Source organism: Microtus oregoni, unplaced genomic scaffold, assembly GCF_018167655.1.
Source record: "Microtus oregoni isolate MIOR12 unplaced genomic scaffold, Mior012 000038F_ref0000394, whole genome shotgun sequence".
NCBI lineage: Eukaryota > Metazoa > Chordata > Mammalia > Rodentia > Cricetidae > Microtus > Microtus oregoni.
Genome location: NW_024543097.1, coordinates 7,185,935 through 7,210,654, shown reverse-complemented (window position 1 = coordinate 7,210,654; position 24,720 = coordinate 7,185,935). Strand labels below are relative to the sequence as shown.

General features: G+C 36.8%; 1 protein-coding gene across 1 annotated transcript in view; it reads right to left on the bottom strand.

Annotated features, from left to right (window-relative positions):
* Positions 1-24,720, bottom strand: part of Spag16 (sperm associated antigen 16) — an 899,292-nt gene that overhangs the window by 429,985 nt on the left and 444,587 nt on the right. Inside the window, exon 12 of the mRNA XM_041631902.1 lies at positions 22,588-22,773. Coding sequence (XP_041487836.1) covers positions 22,588-22,773 — 186 coding nt within the window. The remainder of the gene's footprint in view (positions 1-22,587; positions 22,774-24,720) is intronic.

The following is a 24,720-nucleotide window of genomic DNA, read 5'->3' as shown; positions in this document are numbered from 1 at the left end:
ATATTTTAAAATTAGTATTAGATTATCTGTAGGTGAAATTTTTGAATTATCTTAAAACTTTTGTTTTTTTTTCTAAAATCTTTTACTTGAACCTAACTCCCTGTTAATATGTCACAGTGTAGATTCTGACAACACTTTATTAGACAAGTTAGTTTCATGGCTTTTTCCTTTTTTAAATTGTACATTTTACTAGAATATGCCAATATATGTCTGTGTATTGGATTTTTTAAATTTCCCTTTCCTAATTCTTCAGGCATGGATTTGTATTCAAAAAACCAAACTTTCTGAGCATGGCAGACAATGAAGGCTGATGAGAAGCCAAGGACAATGGCACTAGGTTTTGATCCTAATACATGAACTGGCTTTGTGGGACCCTAGCCTGTTTAGATGCTCACCATCCTGGACCTGTATAGAAGTGGGAGGACCCTGGACTTCCAGCAGGGCCCAGACCTGGACTGCTCTTCATTCTCGAGAGGGAGGGGAAATGGAGTGGGGGAAAAGGGGAGAGGGGGAGGGGAGTGAGGGTCGGGGGCAATGTGTGGGAGGAGGGGAGGGAAATGAGAAATGGGGAGGAGGCGGAAATTTTTTTCAACAACTAAAAAAATAAAAGAAAAAGAAAAAATAAGAAAAGCATAAAAAAATCCCTGAATATTTCAATAATTCTGGGAAATCCCTTTTGTGTATTATTTCGTATATACAGCTTTTCTCCCATAAGAATTTTCACTTTGTCTATATGTCCCTTAACACATTTTAAAATAGCTATCTTTGGTATCATTAGGTTTTCATGTTTCTTTCAGTTTTCAGTATTTTATCTTATCTTTTCTAACTTTAAATATTCAGAAATAACATTTTTGCAGGCAAGTAACTTGTATTTTAAAATTATCCACACTTAACATATTAAATCTATCTTACTGCTTGTAGGGGTAGTATCAATTTTTTTAAAAATTCTTTATATCCACCTTCTTTGGATAACTGACCCTTTTCACATATGTGATATTTTCCTGTGTACTTCATTATTAACAGGAAATAACTGAGCTTTTCCTATTATTTCCAGTGTTCATATATTTTGTCTTCCAAATCAGGTGTCTATTTCTCCAGGATATTTTTGTTTTAATCCAATAGAGTTAAGGGAAATTTAGGACATCTAGTGACAGAAACTTGTGGTTTTTAAAGCCTACTTAAGTTATCCAATTGGAAGTAAAGTCACAACTAGTGCAGAGACTGAGGGAAGCAGTCTTATCTCTGTAAGCAGCTACTGTTTCTATTGTCGTTGCTAGTCCACTCTGCCCCATCACCAATGAGTAGTTTAACACAGAATGAGTTCCAAGACTTATTACACAATTGTCTTCAAAGTCATGGCAAGTACTAATTATAGCTTGATTATACTCATTGTAAAATGTAAGGATACGGTCTTGTTGTAATAAGAGCGGCGGGGCTGCTTCCCCAGCACCCTGCCGCCCACATGGCTAGCTTTACCGGAAATAATTACACAGAAACGGTATTCTTTTAAACACTGCCTGGCCCCATTAGTTCCAGCCTCTTATTGGCTAGCTCTTACATATTGACCTAACCCATTTCTATTAATCTGTGTAGCCCACGAGCTGGCTTACCAGGAATGATCTTAACCTGTGTCTGCCTGGAGTGGGAGAATCCTGGTGACTCCTTGCCTCAGCTTCTTTCTCCCAGCATTCTGTTCTGTTTACTCCACTCACCTATGTTTTAACCTATGAGGGCCAAGCAGTTTCTTTATTGCTTAACCAATGAAATCAACAGATTGATATATGACACTCCCACATCACTTCCCCTTTTTCTGTTTAAACAAAAAAAGGAAGGCTTTAACTTTAACATAGCAAAATTACATATAGCAAAGCAGTTATCAAGCAAGAATTACAGTTACAATATTTATATCTATTTTATCTTTTATCATAACTAAGGAAAACTATAACTACCTATTCATTCTTCAACTCCATCAAAGACTCCAGAAGGATATAATACTACCTAAGTAAACAAGAAATAAGAAAACTCTAGAAATGACAGAGACATCTCGCTGCCTGGACAGTCACCCAAAGTTCTTTTGTACTGTTGGGGCATCCATCTTCAGCCTTCAGGCCCATAGTATCCATCAGACATTTTCATCAACCAGGAAATTCCAAAGACAGTTCAGTCACTTTCTGCTGTGTCCTGCAGAATGTCTCGCACACTCTTTCATGAGTCAGGAACCCCAAAAGACCATCTCACCTTTAGGCAAGTTCAGCAGTCCTCTCTCTGTGGGTTCTCTTTGTCCAGTTTATGCAACAGTCCAGGCAAGAACAGTTTCTTGCCCAAATGGCTATCAAATTCCGTAAGTAGCCTCTTCAATGCCCATCTTCTTCTTGAAGTAAATTGGTGCTGCCAGGAGCAGACGTGTCTCATAGTCATCAAAAGCCCTAAGTTATTAAAACATTTAAAATGCCATATTCTGCAGACTTTGAAAGATATGAAGAATGTCTATCTAACTGAAATGTATCACTATATATCTAGAAAATCTAAGTAACATGACTACAAGCTTTACTATTATCGATAATTATCCATTAGCAACCTATATTTCCTATTATACATTACATTTTAAATGAACTACACAATCACAATTCTTTAATCAATATCAGAAATACATATACATATAACAAAATTGACCTTAAAATCCATACCAATGCAAATTATTCATATCAATATCATATCCCCCTTTAAATGTAAAAGAACATTTATAAACAATATTTTGGAAACATGGGTGCAGTTTTTCTCTCCAAACTGCTTCCTGCTAAATGAGGGCGTCGTTAATTAGGTCTTCTCAGTTGGCAGTTGAGCGAAGCAATTTTCTGAAGATGTTCACAGCAACCTTTCAGAAGGGCATGGTCTATCATACTATATCAGGATAGATGCAATCCACAGGGTCTGGTTCTCTGTGAAAACAAAAGAAGACCCTCTCCAAAGCATCATATCCTTAGACCCAAATTTTGAAATTGTAATACCTTTATATCCATTCTGGTTTAGCTTGGCAGCCCATATAATGAAATGTCTGTCTGTACTTAGCTCCTTTACAGTTAAAAATTTTAAAGAAAACACAATGACACAAAGAATCCAGACTCTCTGTGAATTTTCCATTTTTACGTGGCTTATTTTTCTTTATTTCTCTTAATCTATGACTATCTGTACTCTGTTTCTTTAAAGACTTTACCTTTTTTTTTAAACCATTAACTTTATTCTCTACATTCTTTTTCTTCTCTCTCTCAAGCCTATGTACATTCATCCAACAGTGTGACTCATTTAGTGGTCTGAATCTGTCCTATTGTGAATCTGCAATTTTTTACTATCCAGGAGCACTTTTGATTTGCGCCTTTAAATCACTAGGCGCTTAAGAATCTAAGCTGTGACATTCCTAGGTCTAAAACGGGTACTGCCTGCTGGCACCGCCAAGTCCAACATGTCAGAGCTGCTCATGCCTCTGATCCTTGCACATTGCACCACTAGCATGGCGAAGCTGCTTGTGCCTCTGAGCTGTGGCACGCAATGTCCCCCTTTTAGGCATACAGCACTCTAGTTGCCATCAAACAAATCATAGCACTTTACTCCAAATGCTCCATTCAAAAGCTCTGTCTCCCACAGGAGACAGATCGCAATGGCAGCACAGCCCAGAAATCTGGCATTTTAAAACAGCCAGTTTTTTTCTGCTGCTGAGTCAGGACAATTTCTCTCTGCAGCACGCCACTCACAAACAGCAAAAAGCTCTGTTAAACTCTCTTTTCCTTATTTTTAAGCCTTCTCAGGTTTTAAAGTGGATTTAGTCCATCACGTAGGAAGCCACTCTGTTGAAATAGGGGCAGCGGTAGAGCATGAGATTCTTAATCTCAGGGTCGTGGGTTTGAGCCCCACATTGGGCGCCACTCTGTTGTAATAAGAGCGGCAGGGCTGCTTCCCCAGCACCCTGCCGCCCACACGGCTAGCTTTACCTGAAATAATTACACGGAAACGGTATTCTTTTAAACACTGCCTGGCCCCATTAGTTCCAGCCTCTTATTGGCTAGCTCTTACATATTGACCTAACCCATTTCTATTAATCTGTGTAGCCCACGAGCTGGCTTACCAGGAATGATCTTAACCTGTGTCTGCCTGGAGTGGGAGAATCCTGGTGACTCCTTGCCTCAGCTTCTTTCTCCCAGCATTCTGTTCTGTTTACTCCACTCACCTATGTTTTAACCTCTGAGGGCCAAGCAGTTTCTTTATTGCTTAACCAATGAAATCAACAGATTGATATATGACACTCCCACATCACGGTTTAAATACCACAGTCTAGAATCTCCCAGAACTTTCTATGCAGACCATTTAGTACTTCCACTTTGAGTGGTTCTCCTGTCTCTTCCCCCCAGGTTCATTATGAGGCTACGGTTGATCTCTCTGATGATCAATTCCATTTAAAATTGTCTTTTAATTTATTGTATTTGTTTTTCATGCTAGTTTGGATACATTGCAAACATCCTTTTTCATACAAATAAAGACAATTGCCTTTGCTTGGTTATTTGAAAGCTTAAAAGCTTAAATTTCACTGTGTAGATCAACAATAAAGATGCTTTAGTACAGAACACATTTTTATATAGCAACACATTCAGCATACACTTTGATATATTCCGGTTTCTATTTTGTTTCCTCTGTATTTTCCCTTTGTTTTCTTCTGCAATTTTAACTTAAATTTTGCCATATTTTATTTATCCTTATGGACTGGTTTAATTTCTTTCTGGTAAATAAGAGTACTTGCATAAATCAAATTAAGAGTAGAAAGCCTAATTCAGGCTCTATTTTCCTCTTATTAATAATTTCTGTGGTTTGCATGCCTGTGCCCTTAGAATAGCAATTTAAATAAAGAAGCAGAGATATTATGTCCCATTCTCTGTTGCAATTGTAATTATAAATGCTACTCCATTGTAAGGAGATATGCTATGATTGTGATCTTGAGTTCACCTACCCTGTCTTATTTAAAATAACTTAAAATTCACTTCATTACAATTTGTGTTTTTATTAAATGCCTATTTTGTGTCAACACAGTAGCCAAAATTTAAATATCATAGTTTTTAAAAATACAGTAAGGTACATTTTATACTAAAATTTCCCTTGATATTATTACCTGTTCAGAATCTACAAGCTATCCTCAGATTACAAAATCCTGAATTTTCAGTTGAATAATTTGACATCTACTGACTTGAGGGTTTAAGAATCAAAGTAATACTTAAAAAGTCTTCATTGTCAAAATAAAAATGTTTTGAAATTATTAGCCAAACTATTCCAAAAGCTTTCTTTCTTTCTTCTTCTTTGGGTTTTCAAGACAGGGTTTCTCTGTAGCTTTGGTTCCTGTCCTGGAACTTGCTCTTGCATAGAACAGGCTGGCCTCAAATTCACAGAGGTCCATCTGCCTCTGTTTCCTGAGTACTGGAAATAAAGGCGTGCACCACCACCACCGGGATCCAGCTCCACCACCTCCCGGATCCAGCTCCACCACCACCCCGAGCCAGCTCCAAAGCTTTCTAAAGAAAATCATGTCAGTGGTGAAATAAGAAACAATTATTCTTTAAACAAAAGAAGCACCCTTCAGAATAGTCTATTTCAAGCTACAGGAAGGTCAGGAAGCTACAGACATTAACTATCCAAATGACCAGTAGATGCCCTCTAAGGGACAAACCACTGCTGAAGGGCTCTGTGGACTGTATATTCACTATAGTGAAAACAGACTGAAGGTGAAGATAGTCTCAAGGAGGCGATGATTTCCAATGCATGTGTGCCCCTCCAGACACAGAGACCTAATAACTGGAAACCAATGAGTACCTGAAGAGGAACGAGGAGGCTTGGAATTATATGATTTCTCCACAAATCTTTGAGGAGTGTAGGAAAATAAAGGTGAACTTATAAATATTGGAACACCCCAAGGGACTCAGCGCCCACATGAAAAGCATGCTAGGCAGGCAGTGGCTCTTCTGCCCACTTCTCTCTGATAAGCTATGATCAGTTTACCTAATTCTAAGCTAGAACATATACATATCCCATAACAGTTTAAGATTCAGGCAAGGCTTCCTCATGCAGCAGAACTCATGAATAAGAAATGCGTGTCAGTCCATGTCGCCTAAGTATAGATGTACGCAGTGTTAGAAGCCTCGACACTCCTCATCCGACAGCCTATACTTTTGTGCCATCTGAATGACAGGTACATTTGCACAAACATGTTTGTACTCAGCTAAGCATACTTATACAACAACGATTTGCTATGTGGAAAGAAAGAAGTCATTTTAATTAATGTTGGTTTAGGAAATACCCTGAGTCCGCTGCTTCACAACCTCACCTGCTTGCAGGATCACTGGAGTCTCTGCACATGTTTCTCTATGAATCAACTTTGTCAGACTAAAACCTGATTTCATATGCTTCATTATGTAATCAAAATACAGGGCACACATGAGCCTGGCAGGAGTATTTGGAGTTAAATTTGCAGTGAGCAAGCATAATCTCTCGATTCTTTGTTGCAACTTATATGCTTTGATGAACAAAGTGAAGAAAGATGTTCTCATGGTTCAAACAAATACATGTTTGAAAGTGAAAAGTTGTGATTATTTGACAAGATGTTTTTAATTCATTAGAGATTTGCAACACTGGATGAGGGAAAATTGCACATCAGAGAGAAATCTCATGGCTGACTGGCACCCTTGCCCCCTAGACATAAGCAAATGCAGACACTATTTTCATCCAATGCTTTTTATTATAAATATTATGTTAGTAAATCATGTAAAAAGAGTTTTTCAAAAGTATTCAGATTTCTTAAGTTCACATTCAATACAGCTATGTGGAGACGAAGTCATAGAGTCTCCATAGCAGGAGATAATGGATCAAAAGAATTGTGTAAAATCATTCCTTTGAGTTCAGGCACCAGGAGATATATAATGTTATATGGGGTGCCATTTAGCTATATGCAAAGAAATTCACAAGAAAAAATATCTGAAATAACTATTTATTTGAAACAGAGTAAAGATTTAAGATTAAATGCTAAGGGAAGTAATGAGACAGAGGATGAGCTGTTTAACTCATGTTTAACTGTGAGGAATTCCAGTTAGTTTAAAGGGAGAGAAAAAGAGTTATGAAGATGTGGCAGAGAAACAATGAAGAGAACAGCAACTAGAGCAGAAACAAGAATGCTTTATGACACAGAACAAATTATTCAAAAAAGCACAACAAAAAAGATGTGTGTGCCTTGGGCACTGGTGAAGCAGCTGCATCAGATTACCAAAGGGGCAAAAGGGCAGAGACAGACAGAGACACGGGAGAAAAAATTAGAGAAAGGGGGGGCTTTTAAAATAATTTAATATTCACAATGGAATAGTGTCACACTAATATGACCTTCATGAAAAAAATGAAATTTATTTGCTTTCTTACTACCTTTTTTGTTTGTTTTGATGTGAAAGGTTTTGATGACAATGTGGGAAGAGGGCATTTTTGTGTGTGGTTAAGTCTTAAACACTCAAACTCACAATTTCCCTCCAGTACGAGTATTTAACAGGAAAGAAAAGTGTGGCCATCAGAAATTAAGAGTAGTCAGGATAGTTGAGTCTTCAACACACTGTTTTGGGAGAGAAAATAGGTAAATCCCTGGAAAAGAATCTAGGGTCATCATGAATGAATAGAGGACATCATGAATAACCACTAACAATGAGCAGGATGCTAATATGTAGAAGTAAGTAAGGTAGGAACATGAAGTTTGCTGATTACAAGTAAAACAAACTAAATGATTGTCTGGCGAAGGAAAAAGTAGGGCTTTCACAATAATGAAACTAAAGCACTCAACATAATTAGAAAAACATAAATAAATAAGGAACAATGTGAAAGTTGGGATCATATGATATGATTTTAAAACTTATTTGATATTTGGAAAAAGAGAATTCAGTCAGAAAAAGGACCAAAATTTGTGTGAATATTTCATAAGGAAGATATACCAAACAAAGTAAATATGCAAAAGTATATCTACTATCATCAGCCACCAGAAAAATTCTAATTAATATCATGACAAGATACCACTATATATCTATAAAAACAATTGCAATAAACACTCATAGATAGTAATGAAAGATGGCAAGGATGCTGAGTCCCTACCTCTCTGGTATTGACCATGAGAACACAAATAGTTACAGTGGGAAAAAATATGAAACTTTTTGGCAACATTCAATATACATTAACCATAGTACAGAAAAATGATGGCATAGATTTGCACAAAAACCTGCCCATAAATGTTCACTAAAGCTTTATTTATAAAATCCCCAAACCAGAATCTAACCAGATGTCCTTCAAGAGTTGAATGAACAAAACAAATGTGGACTGTGCATACAATAATTATTATTCAGCAAGAAATAAGAATGAACTATTCACCATAACTATGCGTTAACAGTTGAATGAATTTCTGGGTTATAGTGCCAAATTTTTGAAAAATGAAAAGCTGTTCCTTATTGGTGACAACATGTTTGATTCTAGCTATATGATATTGGATTGGCTATTATACAGAAGGCCAGCATTTCAGTGGTTCCCAAGGGATAGGCAGGGGAAAGAACATGGCTTGAAGAAAACATGCAGAATTTAATGGTGGTGCACCTGTATAATCTGACTATTAAAATTACCTACACAGTTCATAGAGTTTTGAACTACACATGCATTGGCAGACACACACACACACACACACACACACACACACACTGACACAGAGAGAGAGAGAGAGAGAGAGAGAGAGAGAGAGAGAGAGAGAGACAGAGAGACAGAGAGAGGGAGGGAGAGAAACAAAAAGCACCTGGTGAAATTCAATTAACATATCTCATATCTGCTTTACTTAATAATATTCTACTAATGTTCGTTTCCTAGATTTGATGAAATGCAAAATTATGTAATTACCATTGAGAAAATGGGTCCATTTCAACTTAATATACAAAATAAGTTAAAAATAAAAAGCAGTAAAAATTAATAAAGATATCTATAATTTGCCGAGGAGGTCTGTACACATAGCCTAAGGTTTCTCCAGCGATGCATTTTATAAAACCAATACAAGCAACAAATCTTTACAGGGTACAAGAGCATTGTCCCACAGTACTTCCCTTTTTTCTTTTCAAAACATGAACTCTGAATCAAGTCTCCTTTATTTAACTTTTTTCCTGACCATTATCCATAACAACTAGTAGCCAACACTCTAAACAAAGACCATCCATAATCCATTTTTGGGGAATGTAGGCATAGTTTTCTAGGCTACTTCCTGCTGATTAAGGGCACTGATAATCTTACAGGGACCTAAAGGAAATTTAGGATTATGGTCAAGTCCTGACTGGAATAGTCTATGAGGCTTGATAATCTTAGCCAGCAATCTTGAGGCTGTTCTGGATATAGAACTCAGAGAAAAGTCCAACACAGGCTCTTTGAAATGTTGAATTAACTGGGCTATCCACTCCTACTGGAGATTTTTCTGGGGAATCTTCCTTGATGAAACCTAATTTTTCTTAAGCCAGAATGAATCCACAGCCTCCCATTCCTGTAGAAGCAAAAGCAAAACGTCTTCTCCAAAGTAACATATTTTTTGACTTAAATTTTGAAGTCAAAGCATTTTCAAATAATAGGTTGGATTAATCCTGAAGCATTTATAATTAAATATCTTTCAGCTGTTGCTGCTCCTTCCTCAGTCATCAAACAATTCAAAGACAACACAATAGCACAGAGTATCAAGAATCTCTTTGTATTTTCTATCTTTATATGGCTTTATTTTAAACTGTTTCTTTTATTTTTATTTTTAACTTTTTTTTTTTTTGAGGCATGGTTTCTCTGTTTATCTTTGGTTGTTCTGGAATTCACACTGTAGACCAGGCTGTCCTTGCACTCACAGAGATCTACCTGCCTCTGCCTCCCAAGTGCTGGGATTAAAGGTGTGCGCCACCACCGCTGAGATCTCTCTCTCTCTCTTTCTCTCTCTTTCTCCCTCTCTCTCTCCTCTCTCTCTCTTTTTAAAGGACTTCATCCCTTTTGTTTTTGTTCCCAAGCCTACATATATTTTTAAATACACTGTAAACTGTTTAGAGGTTTTTATTTTTTTAAAAAAGAAGATATCTTTACTGTATATCTCTCTTTTTCTGACCACATGAGTCTTTAATTTGCTAAGCAATATGGCTAGGATTAAAGCTATTAAAGCTGTGACTTTGACAGATAGATCAATCCCATTCCTTAGCTTTCTGAGATTCTAGCTTCATAGTGTGGTACTGGCAGGAGCCATGTTTATTGCCATAACTCTATGGATTTTCAAGGTTCCTGCCACCAACAAGAAGCATGCTATTGGCTATTCATAAACATCATTTAAGTGTTTGGTGGTGAGGCCTCTTAAAAGAGCTTTAAGGTTTTTACAGCTAAAGCTGAGTCAGGAAGCCTCTCTTAAATGAGATGTCCTTGCCTCTAGCAAAAATAGCCCCTCCAAGAAAATGCTGCTATTAAGTCACGCTTAACTCTGTTCTTTCCCGTCTGGAATTACTTTCCAAGCTCTTTCAAGTTTTATGTGAATGCAGTTGTCCACATTGGCACTTTCTGCCTATACTTGCTGCCTAGTTACTAGTCAATCAGAGTTTTATTAAACCAACACAAGGGACAAATCTTTACAGGGTACAAGACCATTGTCCCACAGTCAAGTACTACTAAAGTCCATGAGTTGGAGGGGGCAGACTAAATGGGGAAGTGGTGGTGACAGTTAGGCAGTGTATGTGTTAGGAATCTAGGTTGTATTGAGAAACTAATGTTGAAACTAATAAAGACAGTAAATCAAGCACCAATATAGTCAAAATGTGATGAAGTGAGTAGGATATAAGTATCTATGATAAAATTAAAAAGTGGCTCACAGTGCCATATTGAAGAATGTACTTGCAATAAAGTGTGGTTTAGAGAAACAATGGAGAAGGAAATGTGGTATATAAGCAACACTAAAGATCCAAGAGGGAAAATAAATCATCAGTCTATATATTATTCCAATAAACACTTACAGTTATATCCCAGTTATAGTTGAAGTCCTGCTCAGGCTAGGGGCAGCATACATGTCAGAAACCCTCCAGGTTCAGAAGGATGAGGTCTGTGTTAGTATTCCAAGAACAAATTTAATGGACACATACACACACCACATAATAGATCTATAAAACTTCCAAAATAAATGATATGTATCTCAGTTAACATGCTTATTATTCATTATAAACTATAAGTCTCTTGAGTCAGATTAAAGGGAGGGAGTTACAGGCTCCATTAGAAAAGGGAATCAATATCCTCCAGGGGGAACCAGCTTAAACAAGAAGATAAATAGTTCATTGAAGAGGTTGGGGATAGAGAACATTTTGCTGATGAAAGGCATTGTGTTCCAAAGGCCGCAGTGAAAAGACAATCAGCGGTGAATGAGAGGTGAAGTTTGACTGGTGAATATGTGGACAATTTCTAGAATACAATGGCTGGCATGTTTGTGGTGACCCAGGTAAACAGGGCTATTAGCTTAATGGGATTAATCCTAATGTTATTTTAGAAGGAGGAAGAAAGTCTGCTTCTGTTTGGGAGCTAAGGAGTTTAGTTTGTGGGGGAAGATACGTGAATGGAGATAATGAAAACCATAATAAAAAAGATAATGAAGAGACAAATTACTGTTAAGAAATGTCACTATTCCCTATATTCTAAGGTGAGTCTAGAAGTGACTTACTAGAAAATTAAAGCAAGAACAAAGTGTGATTGCACATATAAACAGCACAAATTTGTTAAATAAAAGAATATTTATATGAGTTGTATTAAGCACATAGCATTTTGGGACTACAGACATAATTTATTATTACTGTTTTCATATGCCTTTGATACATTAATTCATATATGTAAAATAGTAAACTTCCATTTATTTTGAAAATATTTGTAATAACAGTTTTCTAAAAAGTATATTTAATTTGTCACGTAACTAGAAAGTAGGCAATGAAATAAATTATAGGTCACCTCTAAGACAGAACTCATTAGATGTTATTATAAACTTGTCAGCTATCTGGGAGAAGTAAATCAGAAAAATAATTTTAAATGTCTACTTTTTCATCGTAGTAATGACTTTTATATAAGGATTCTATATTAAAATGTTTTATATTTAAATATATATTTAGGAGCTTCAAGATGGTTCCATTGGCAAGCGCTTGTTGTGCAAGCTTAAAGTCTAAGTCATGATTCCTAGCACCCACACAGAAGTGCTGTGAATGTACACACCTATAATCCCAGCACTGGGGATAGAGAGATGGGAGGAGACAGGGCTACCTGCTCAGCTGACACAGTGATCTGGAGGTTCAGGGAGAGACTTCCTCTCAAAAACACAGAGTGTAGAATAAGTGAGGCTGACTCCTGGCACTGACTTCTGTCCTCCACACATTTGCAAACACAAGTATACACACTGAAGCACTTATGCAAATAAATGCATATTTAGATACTGTGGTTGTTTGAATAGATATGGCCTCATAGACAGACAGGCAGGCAGGCAGGCAGGCAGACAGATAGACAAATAGATCTCCATCAATTGCAAATAGATCCCCATTAATTGCTAACAGTAAGTTTTGAATTTATGGGTTAGAAGTGCCACTTAGACATATGCTAAGATAATAACATACAAGCATCCATGCTTAATTCATCCTGCATCTTCAACATTAACAGTATTATTTTTAATAAATAAAAAATATGAATCTTAAGATTTCTGAGCTCACCTGCATATGTAAGAAATGACATAATTTAGATATTCTCTTTGTTTTACACAGGGAAAATACTTTAATCATAAGTGACTAGGCCACAGCTCATGTGGCATAGTTATGTCTAGCCGGTATTTCTGGTGTGTTTTAGATTGATTTTTGGTAACATGATATTATAACGTTCAACAATTTCTTTCTCAATCACCAACTCATATAATTATCCCAAACCATAGTGAGATCATAGGAAAACCCACCCTTATATGAAGACATTTAGTTGGATGTTTATGTGATAAGTGTCCAGTAGCTGGAGAAAGTGAATCTCCAGTGAAAAAAAGCAATGTACAGAAAGACAGGAAAGTCTGGCATTTTAATTGTCCACCTCACTGGTGTGTGCTCCTGAGCTTGCATGGTTTTTGTAGGAGCTAGGGAAGCAAGCTCACTACCAATGCAGGAAACCTTACTCTGATTGGTCTTCCTTTCTGATAGAGACAAGAAATTGAGCTTCAGAACAGTGACAGAGTAGGAGTTTGTCTAATAGTGTGTATAGCGTGGATACCAGCTACTGTGTTGAGCTGTGTAATATTAGAGTCATGTAAGATACTTGACATTAAGTTCTGAATGTAATCTCAGCTCCAGGGGTATGGACATAGAGTTTCCAGGGATAGAAACACAGGGGACACATGTTAAATTATTTAATGAAGAATAAATATCTAAGAAAGAAGTTTTTAGTACTTATATAATGTGGTCTGGTAAACAACACAAGAAAATATAGGGGAAATCTGCATAGATGACTTTTCTCAAAGGGAAAATTCTGCTAGAGGTATTGTTTCCACAGGGCATTGTTTTCTTGGTGGCCTGGATGACCAAGCTCAGACAAAGGATTTTCCTTCCACTTTCTTGAATTCTCCTTTTCATCACGAAAAGTTACTAAGCTCTGCATTTTTGTAGAAATTGAGATGTTCACAACCCAAGTCAGGCAATGTGAAAATAACATAATTTAAGCAATTGTTACATGATGTTTCCTAGTGCTCTAAGTATTTACATTCCCTGGGACACAAAGAGAACTTCCATAACAAACAATGAAGACATCCATGATCCATTCATTCCAAAAGATTAATTCTTGCTATTTGTACAACAATTTGTTTCTTACATTTTGATTTGATGGATATGGACATCAAAGTCAATGCATCAACAATTGAATTGAATATTAGCACTTCTTTTTGATGAGAATTGCTTTAAAAATCCTTAAGTAGCATTTGTGAGATATTGTAACACTCAGTGCTTGTTTACTTGGGTGAATGGTTTTAAACTTTTTGTGTTTTGGAGCTCAGACAAATTATAAAGAAGTAAAAAATATTTTTTATTATCTATTTAAAATAGAAAAATATTTATAGATCATTTTAAGATTAATTTGAGTGTTTAATATTACTTCATTTAAAGTAATAGGAATAGATAATAAAATTCTGCAACTCAAATTTTCAAATGCATATGTAAACTTAAACCATTAAAAATGTGATTCTTATCTTTTATATTATGCTATCTGTGACTACTATAACTTCACATCGGAAGATACTAGTGAGGAAATATATTAAATATTTTTATTTATTAGCAATGAGGAAAATAAAATTTCTTCTATTAAGTCAACTTTTAATAAGAATGGTATATTTGATTTAAAATATTATTTGTTTTGATTGGTAGTAATAAAGTAAAAATATAATATGAAATATTTTACTAACTTAGGATATCTTTAATCTCATTTATTCTCACAATTTTTTTAATATCTAGTTTATTTGGTATATAGGATAACAAGGAGAAAGTAGATCTCATTTAATAGAAGTTACATTGGAAATATACAGCTCATTTATATGAAATATTGTGTAAAGGATTAAATTTCAAAGAACTCATGAAATATATCCTCTTATTGATTCATTCATACTGATATAAAAGAACTTTTGCATCAAGTTTATTGCAATGGGCATTTGCTGTAGGCATTCTTCACAAATCCAGACAAAGCCATATTAGTTATGAAAGAACTGCTAAATTTTTAAATAATACTAAAAATTTCTAAATAAAGTATGAACCTTGGCTTTAATATTTTCCTCATAAAAAAGATATTTCTTCAATCATGCAATGTGTTCTCTTTTGGAGAAAGAAATTAAAGTCAAAATATTTTCATGTTCTGTTTATGCTCCACATTTAGATAACTCTTCAGACCCATATTCCGAGAAGACACTATTCATTTGCAAACAGAAAAGCCAAATCATTATTGGGTAGAACAGGACTTATTATTAATCACAAGAGGTACCTAACCATTTCTTTTAATATAGCATAATAATGCTGTAAGTATTACTTTAGCAATCAGTTAATATATGCCCTGGGTGCTTTTTCAAGTATAACAAGGCAGATTGGAGACCTTCACAACAGAAGTATTAATGCATAAATAATCTGTGCCCTTGAGTCTTAATACTTCTTCCTACATTATTATGTCTTGAAATCACTAATATTGTATAATATGTCCTTTTTTACCAGCACAGGCAACATTGTGAGTGAGTCACAATGAACATGAAGTATACTAATGGAATATTTTATATTATAAATATCAAGCCCCAGTTTTATTACTTTTTAACAAGGAAATGTTCTGAAATTAAGAATTTTCTCTTATTTTGAAGTTCATTTAGTACATTATTTGTCCAGAAGAAACTAATACTACATTTCACCAACAAGAAATAACTCACTGGACCACATTCTTAATGGTTCACATTTCCTTTTCCTACATTTAACTAATTCCTTCTGTTTCTCTCCTCTCATCCAGCCCAAGGTTTTGTTTGACTGATGAATTATTAAATTCAGGAGGAAGCGATGGCAGTGGACAGAAGGAACATTCAATTCTCTTCCCTAGAAATGTTAGAGAAACAAATCAGAGGGCATTGCCCCCTTATACTTAGTTTCAAATTGTGCCAGCATAAAGAGAATGAACCTTTTGCTTTTTAGTCATCAAAATGTGTAACAGGTCATTTGTTTTCTGTCTCTCACAATAATAATAGTTGAAAGACTCCTGTTGGTTTTCTCTTCGTATTTACTCGGGATACAAGGAGTTCTTCCTACTGTCACTGACCCCAGCTTGGATCAAGCCTTTTCCATCTTTTGCCTGGATTTGGCAGTGCATTTTAAACAGGCGTTTCCACTTCTGTGTTTTTACTCTTCCTCTCCAGACTCTAATTTCACAAGTCACCATAGCCGTCTATTAATATATAAAACAGATCGAACCTTGTGCTTAAAACCACCAGGTGTCTTCCATTTAATTGAAAATAATGCTAAACAACATTAGATGGGTTGTGCGGCCTTTTGCAATACGCACATACACACAAGGGTCTTAACTGTCTGTTAACTTACTGCTGTCACAGTCGCCTTTCAGTAGTCACGTGAATTTTTTGACATCACCATAGAAAAAAAAATCAGAAGAGCTTGACTAGTCTCAGTTTATCGAGTCTTTCCAAATATCAGTCAGCTCTACAGTAAGGATTACCCCTTGAAAATACAATCATTTCCCATGACCAAAATGTCTGATCATCTCCCATGTTTTCCTTCATCTCTAACATTTGGTATATTTCCTTCTTTCCAATACAATATCATCTACTTTTTTTTTACTACTTCTCTGAGTCTCTGCTCTATTTCTGTGAAGAGACACATTGATCAAGGCAACTGAGAGGAGAAACGTTTAATTGGGGCCTTGCTTCAGGGGTTTCAGGGGCTAGCCTGTGATCCTCATGATGGGGAGCATGACAGCAGGCAGACATAGCACTGGAGAAGCAGTTAAGAGCTCTGAACCACAAGCAAGAGACAGAAAGAGAGAGACAGGTTTTCACACGGGCGTTTGATACCTCAATATTCACATGCAGTGGTACCCTTCCTCCAAGACCAGACTTACTGCAACACGGCCACACTTCTAAACTTCTCAACTAGTTCCACTTCCTGGTGACGATGCATTCATGGGGACAGTCGCATTCAAACCATGACACTGCTGTAGTGATTAGAACACTACATTAGATAAGGGCATGACTGCCTGTTTGTGGGATCTATAAGCAAATAATAATCCTGCGAAGTTGGAGAGATAGCTCAGTACCTAAGTGTGCTCACTGCTCTTTGCCTCTATTAGACGGCTCATAATTGCCAGTGACCCCAGCTCCAACAGCCCGACTTCATCCACAGGTGCATGTTTGTACATGGTGCACATATAGGTAATTATGTCTGTGCATATACACATGCACAAAACCATATTTAAATAAGGAAAACACATATTTAATATAGAAAGGAAGAAAGGAAGGAAGGAAACTAGAGCACTATCCATATAGAAGATGCTATTTATATTTTGATATCTACCTAAATTCATTAAAACTGACTCTTTAAATCCTCCCATGAATAAAGTTATGGCTACACAAACTTTAAATCTCAGTGTTTTTTTAATTCCTCATTATTAAATCATAGTTCTACTAACAGAGCTAAATGAATAATAACTATACTTTTTAAACAATTTACAACCACTCTTACAGCATTATAACTTATGCAAACCAATTAATATACTTATAGGTATATCTGCTGATAATTACTATTTCATAGGCTCTGGCATATATGTATTGAAACATAGCCGGGCGGTGGTGGCGCACGCCTTTAATCCCAGCACTCGGGAGGCAGAGGCAGGCGGATCTCTGTGAGTTCGAGACCAGCCTGGTCTACAAGCGCTAGTTCCAGGACAGGCTCCAAAACCACAGAGAAACCCTGTCTCGAAAAACCGAAAAAAAAAAAAAAGAAACATATATGGACATAACATGAGGAAAGGGGGTTTGACTGCCAGCACAGAAGTTTCACAAAGCAACCCCATCTAAACGGTGGCAAATACTGCAAGATTTATCCCTGCTGCCTTAGAAGTAAATCATGAGGGAGAATACATCACCTAGAAAATATTCAAAGGAGGCCTGTATTGAACCAGTGGGAGCAAGTACCCCAGCAAAGAGGCTGGGATAAAATGACAGTAATAACTTAGCATCTCCCCTCTTCCTGAGTTTGCAATCCAAGAAGGTAGAGAGTGGCACTCTCCTTTTGAAAAAGGAAAACAGCTGGCTAGTGTGGCCATTGGCTATCCTACAGATCTAGAAAGAAAAAGGATGCCTACCAGTTTACCTGTTGTTGTACTATATAGAAGTTACTGGTGCAGCCACACTTGCAAAACAGCAAAGCTGAGAGACAACACTCCGATGGTCAAGTTTCTAATGAATGTGAAACAAATGTAACACCCCCACTACCTTTCTGCCTACCAAAACATGATGCCACATTTTTCTCCACATAAAAAGGATTTGCTGATGTTTTCCCAGCCTAGAAGTGGAGACAACCTCAAATCACAATCAGCCACTGCATGTATTCTATAATCCATGGTCTGTGGATGGTACTAAAGCTGTCCAATGAGGTCAGAGTGGTTACTTAGGCTGGTCAACTAGGGAAAACATTTTCTGCTGTCTGCTTCTACCACAGACTGAATGCACTATGATGGGGCAAGGAAGGGCTAGCAGCTGTACAAATGGCAACAGAGAGAAACAGAGTGGGAAACACAAACCTTCTGTGTTTTGGATTGTATTAAAGTTCTACAAATCAAACCAAGGAACTTCTCCAAGGCACTGAGGAAAGTTCCCTACATGACCCATGGCATGCTCACCCTGCATGAGCCATGGCATGCTCACAAGACGAATGCTTTTCCCACTCCAGTTTGATTGTTTGGTTTGCGGTTTTCGGGTTTGCTTTGGTTTTGATCGCATGTTTGTATGTGTTCTGACTTTGTTTCACAGTGGGTTTTCCTTGTCCACGCTTCCCTGTGGTTGAATCTGCAGTAGGAGCTGTGCTCTACCTTCTCCTTGTGACTAAAAGACACATTTAGGGCCTCAAGGACTATTTCAGAATGAATGAGTTACTAACTGTAGGCTCATGGTTTCTTTGTCAACATGATTTTCTCATGAACCCAGGTTTCTGGTAAATTTGCTTCCTAGTAATAAAATACAGTGAAAACCACAACGTGAATGTGATTCCTAACCTTGCTTTGTTTTCCTTCTCCACAGAATTTCAAGGACATCTGAAACAATACGCAGAGAATTGAGGCCATTACATTTATTTCCCATCATTTGGGAGGGAGAAGCTGTTGAATTTTACAAGTCCCTCTGTCCCTTTCTATTCTTTATATGAATGGCTGAATTCCTGCCCTTGTGCTGTCTTGCTGAAGGAGCAGAAGCAGCTACACTCAGCAACATTTTGGCTGTTTCCAACCCCTTTCCTTCCAGCTACAAGTGGAACAGGCGCATGGTCTGCCTTCCAAACACCGAGGTGAAAATGTGATGAGGTTACTTAGCCAAATACAGTTACCTTGGAACAAAATAGCCAGGACTCTCCCAGAATACCTGATGCAGTAACACAGAGAGCAGATGCATTGCAAATTCTATGATTGCTTCCAAATCCCTACAACTTGAAATGCTTTATAATCTCGCGGAGGACAGTGATTGAGCCTGAAAGACTCCTTATGTCACAACAGCCCAATACTGTTAAGTAATCTCCTGAACACTTATTCATTAGTGCTTTGTGTAAATTCCTCTGAAAAGAAACATAAATTATTTGTAGAGGTGACTGAGATCATTTTTAATACTCCTACCCAGTTTTAATCACTTCATAGATTTGTGTAGTATAAAATAGCAAATTGTAACACAACTTGAGTATGGATATGGAAGATGAAAACTCTGCTGTACACACTTCATGGGAATTCAACCTTTATTCATTGGTGTAAATAAAAAGTCACGTGCAAAACACTCTGTGTTCAGGATAAATTGTGCATGTGAGTCTGTAATGTGTATGTCTGTTCATGTGTGTTTGTGTGTGTGCACATGTGTGCATCATGTGTGCATGTATTGTGTATGAATATGTATGTACTTGTGCACATGTGTGCATGTGTGTATGTGTGTTTCAAGTGTGCATGAGTGCTTAGTGTTTGATAATAAAGGACATACTTTAAAACTGAAGTAGGAAATAATGATTTCTAACTGAAACACATACGTCTATCCATTCATATGTGTGATCCTTGAGAAGATCACCAAAATGTGATAATGAACTTCTATAGAGTGATATTTTAACAATACTCAGTACCATAGATAGTGATTGAAAAATCTTAATGTTGTTTAGCACGTATTAAGTTTTATTTGGAAATTTACATTGGTTATTCTTCCCAAACAGAAAAGTAAATGACAATGACATATATCAGTTCAAAATATTCTGTCCTTAAGAACCACACGACATCCATAGAAGACTAAGAAACACAACAAGACACAGCTTCTGTCAACATCCAAATTATCAAGAAAAGTAACCTCTCCCCTGAAGTCACTAAGCCATTTCAAGCAACCTGTGGGACTTTAAAGTAAGACTCTCATAGTTTAGACATGATCTATATTACTCTGATCCCTGGGTAATTACAAAGTCGAACCTGATGTTTTGATTATATCTCTGAAAGACCTATCAACAGCCCCTCAGAGGTAATCAGTGTCTCCCTTCACTTGTCCCTGTGGGCAATATTTCATCTTCAAAGTCAGTATCAGTTTTTGCCATTGGTGATGAATTTGATTGAGATCATCCTGGTATTGATAGACAATTTAAATTAGAGGATTTTGACATTAATTGAGAGTAGTTTTGATCTTCTATGTCAGTATCTACTGGACATCAATGAGATGACAGTGTTTATGTCAGATTCAAAGGGAAGGTTGTCAAATCACAGTGTTTGAAATTGTTCTAAGAGGAGTGGGGTTCATTGGGAATAAGTTTCTAATCATAGCTGGGTTTGCACATTCTGAATGGTTAATAGATTTTAAGATATATTTTGAATTCACTACAGTCTTTAAGTCAAACTTGATAAAAACTTAAAATTAGATAATTGTACTGAAATTCCAATGACTCAGTATTGTAAATATTAACGATACCTGATCATATTATATAGAAACATAAAATAATTGGAATTTTGCATCAAGTTGATTATTACAAAAATTATGCCCCACTAAGAAAACAACTGCCCCTGTTTAGAAAGAAGGGGGTAGAAATGCATCACTCAGAGCCATGCTTCCTTACCACAGGACAGGCATAATCTCAGATGGATTATGTTATTTATTTTCCTATGTTTGAATCTGTCAGGGTCTAATAAGGGCGAGAAGCTGCTACTATTACCTTAATGATCAAAGATTACCAGATAGGACTGAAAACTATGTAAGTTGTTTGCTAACTAACGAGAAGAAAAGAGTGCGAAGGAAGAGACAAACTCCATCAGGGAAAACTCATCAACCTAAGCACCAGAATGACAAAGGAAATATGGTAGAAATGATGCTGAACTGCATAGCATTCACCAAAACCCAAGAATTGAAGAAGTAGGTTCCCGCAGTTGAAGGGGCCAAAGTCATTCCTCAGAGGAGATAGCATTTCTATACTGGTGATGTATATCTCTGCCTAGTGGTTATATTCTGAGAAGACAGGGAACACAGACCACGGAGAAGCAATATCTGCTAGCTGAGGTCTTCCTCTCTGTATGATGTCCCAGTGAGGCTGCTGCTGTAGAAAGAAACTTGTCAGTGGATTCTGCTGCTGTGATGAGAACAGTATTGTTGCGGTAAAGACAGCAGGTGTGTGATGGTGAAAGGGATAGTAAGAAGGAAGGTCTCTCCATCATAAGACTCACAATCTGCTGCATGCACTGGCTCTGGGTGGAGCTGGACATATCAGTTAGCAACTTTTCCAGAGCCTGTGGTTGCATCAAGGAAACAAGCACAGCGTGGAGAGAAAGGATCTGAGCATAGCCTTGGGAAATCATTTAAATGTGGAACTTAAAATAACCTTTGACCAAAGCTTCCCATGAATCTTGATAACAGTCTTAAGCCACCCAATTGTCCTCTGTTCTCGAGATGCCACTCATAACTCAGAAAACTATGGAGGGCAGTTATTAAGGGACCAACTGCATATCTAAGACTTAGTTCTAAGTCTCAGTCTTTATGGTGGCTCCATAATTCTCTTCTAAAATAAGCTATATTGAATATAATAATAAAATAATGTGCCTAACATTCTAGGAGGCATCACCCACAATCTGGAACCTGGACATAGTTTCAACAACAAACAAGGCTCAAAGCCTGGCAGATAACACCTAAGCTGAAAAACTTAAGATATTTTATGATATCCTAATATGCTCTTTCTGCAACTCACTTGTCTATTTAACGTATTATAATGCTGTTATTGGTATTACAAATGATATGGGCGTCCATTTTGAATTAACATAATTATAAAACGCTCACATCTGGAATATCTTACATTTTGTGAGTTACTAAAAATTATTGGTTTGGGAAAACATACCAACGTATCAATAAAAATTGAGCATAAGCCAATTCCATAATATTCACGACTGCCAAAAAACTTCCACCGTGCAGAGATACAGCAACCCTGTGCTAAGCAGAGCAAAATTGCTACTTAAAATAAATAAATATTCATTTCTATCCACTTCTAATGAATGGCTTCCAGTTGACGCAGCCCTAATCTTTTAACACAGGCTTGATCTTGTTCTCGACACTCAGAAAGGAATTTTTGTATCAACAAAGACCAATAGAGTTAGAAATGGATTTCATAAAGATTATTTATACCATTCTCTGTAATCTTAGCAATGAACAGTTTCTTGTAATGTTTCCCAGTGGCAGCATTGAGGAAAACAACACACTTTATTCATGCAAATGTATATCAATATAGATCAATAATATTTAAAAGTAGTTCTTACCTATTGACATCCCAGATTTTACTCGTCATATCCAGTGAGGCAGAGGCCACAAAGTCACCACTAGAGTGCCAAGTGCAGGACCATACTGCGTGGTTGTGTCCATCGAATGTCAGCATGCATTCGCCTTTTGAAAGGTCCCATAATTTAACTGTGGAATCACCACTTGAAGTAGCCAACTTGTTGCCACTGTTTTCAAGAAAACAAGACAAGTTGTTTAAAAAAATCATTCATGTTTTTCTTTGAACCATGTGTACATTTATATATATATATATATGTGTGTGTGTGTGTTTATAAATACACATATTTGTACATATATATTTTATTATGAGAGGTGTGTGTTTAATTGAAGTTTGTTTGCTTTAGTAATACACTTAAATGGCTAGGCTTCATCATAATATTTGAGTCTACTCAATTATTTACTTTGATTGATTAGAAATTTGTACTATGAGATAAACAGCTAATGTGTACTTTTTAAATTAGATCTTCTAGAGTGCTTCTGATTAATTTACCAAAATAGCACATTCCTTTTAAGCCTGAGCTGAGTTCAAGGTTATATGTTACACTGTATGAAAAGGGAGACTTCAAAATGCAAACTGTCTAGATGTGTTAAGACCCTTTAAAAACACAATAAGGAGAAAACTGTTGTCATTGACCCATGTAACACTGATTAAATTCTTCAAGAATATGAGGAATGAGGCAGGGTTTTTTGTGCTATATCATTAAAGTGGGATTTTTAAGGTACTGAGTAATTGGCGATGAATCTTTGAATTTTTCCATTGAAGTTATTAGCAAATATTTTCAAAGCTGTGGCTTTCAAAAAGTGTACATTAAATCCAGTTAAAGAAACGGTACTTGCCAATGATCAGGAGCAACTAGCTTTTCTGGGGTGTGGGGCGATATATCAGCTATGAAACTACACTTTCATCATCTTTATGTGAGTTGACCTTGAATATTCTTTGTATTCCCTTGGTAGCGTTCACCCACTGACTCATAATGGCCTCTTCCTCAGCCTGTGTTTTATCATGGAGACACATCTTTTCTGTGTGCTTTTAGCATCGTGCTTGGTTAGTTAGGGTGCTCAGAAAACACCCCACTGTAAATAAACAAATTGGATGAATGTGTGAATAAAGTCAAGCTGTGAGTAGAGTAGGAAAATATATCTACTGCCACTTTCCTAAACCAGCTTGGATCCTAACTGCATTCTAGATACTAATCTTTATCCCCACTGATAAGTGTAGATCTCACCCTATATCGAGGAAACATCATTTCAAAGTTGCAGGAGATGATCACAGGAAGCCACAACTAGTCAAAATGTGGAGGACAAGTGACAGGTTGGTGCCTAGCCTTAGTTTATATATCAACAACACAATGTCCATACCCAAGATTCAGGAAACATTATGGAAGACGGGAAAGAGAGATTCTAAGAGCCAGAGGACCAGAAAGTATGCTGTTAGAGGATGTCTTCTTGTGTAAAATGGAGTGGCATCCCTCAATCTCCACAGCATGACTGTCTAAACAAGACACAGACAATTCTAATAACAGTTGACATACCAGTGTCGATGGGAAAGTCTTGACAGACTCACCCTTAGATGAAGAGCAATAGGCAGTTAGCAACTGCTGAAATTCTTCCCCAGGGACAGTCCTTATGACTGGCTATCCCATACCAAGGAGCAGTCTTAGAAACATGTACATGCAAGCAACACTGGATAGAAACAGCAAATGACATGTGTATGTTTATTCCTTTGTTTGCATACATAACAATAATGGCTAAAGAAGTGAGGCTGTGGTTTGGAAGGGAAGGGAGGAGGTGTTGCACACAGGAGGTGGGAGAGAGGAAAAAAACACGAGAAGTGATGTAATTATATTTTAGTCAAATTACAAAAAGAAATGTCAAAAGAATAAAGGTATTTGGTTTTTAATAGTGAGCTTCTTTTTATTTTAAGTGGGATAGGAAATTTTCATTTGTACAGAGGCAGTGGCCAGCACTAACAGGGAGCTCTAGAAAATGCTTCAGGCACAGTGGATTATATGGACTGAAGACATTCCCATTAAAGTCAGCAAAGACTTTCCTTTCCATTAGCATAGCTGAAAATTGCTCTATGACAGTCGTATTTCACAGCTAGAGAGAAAATA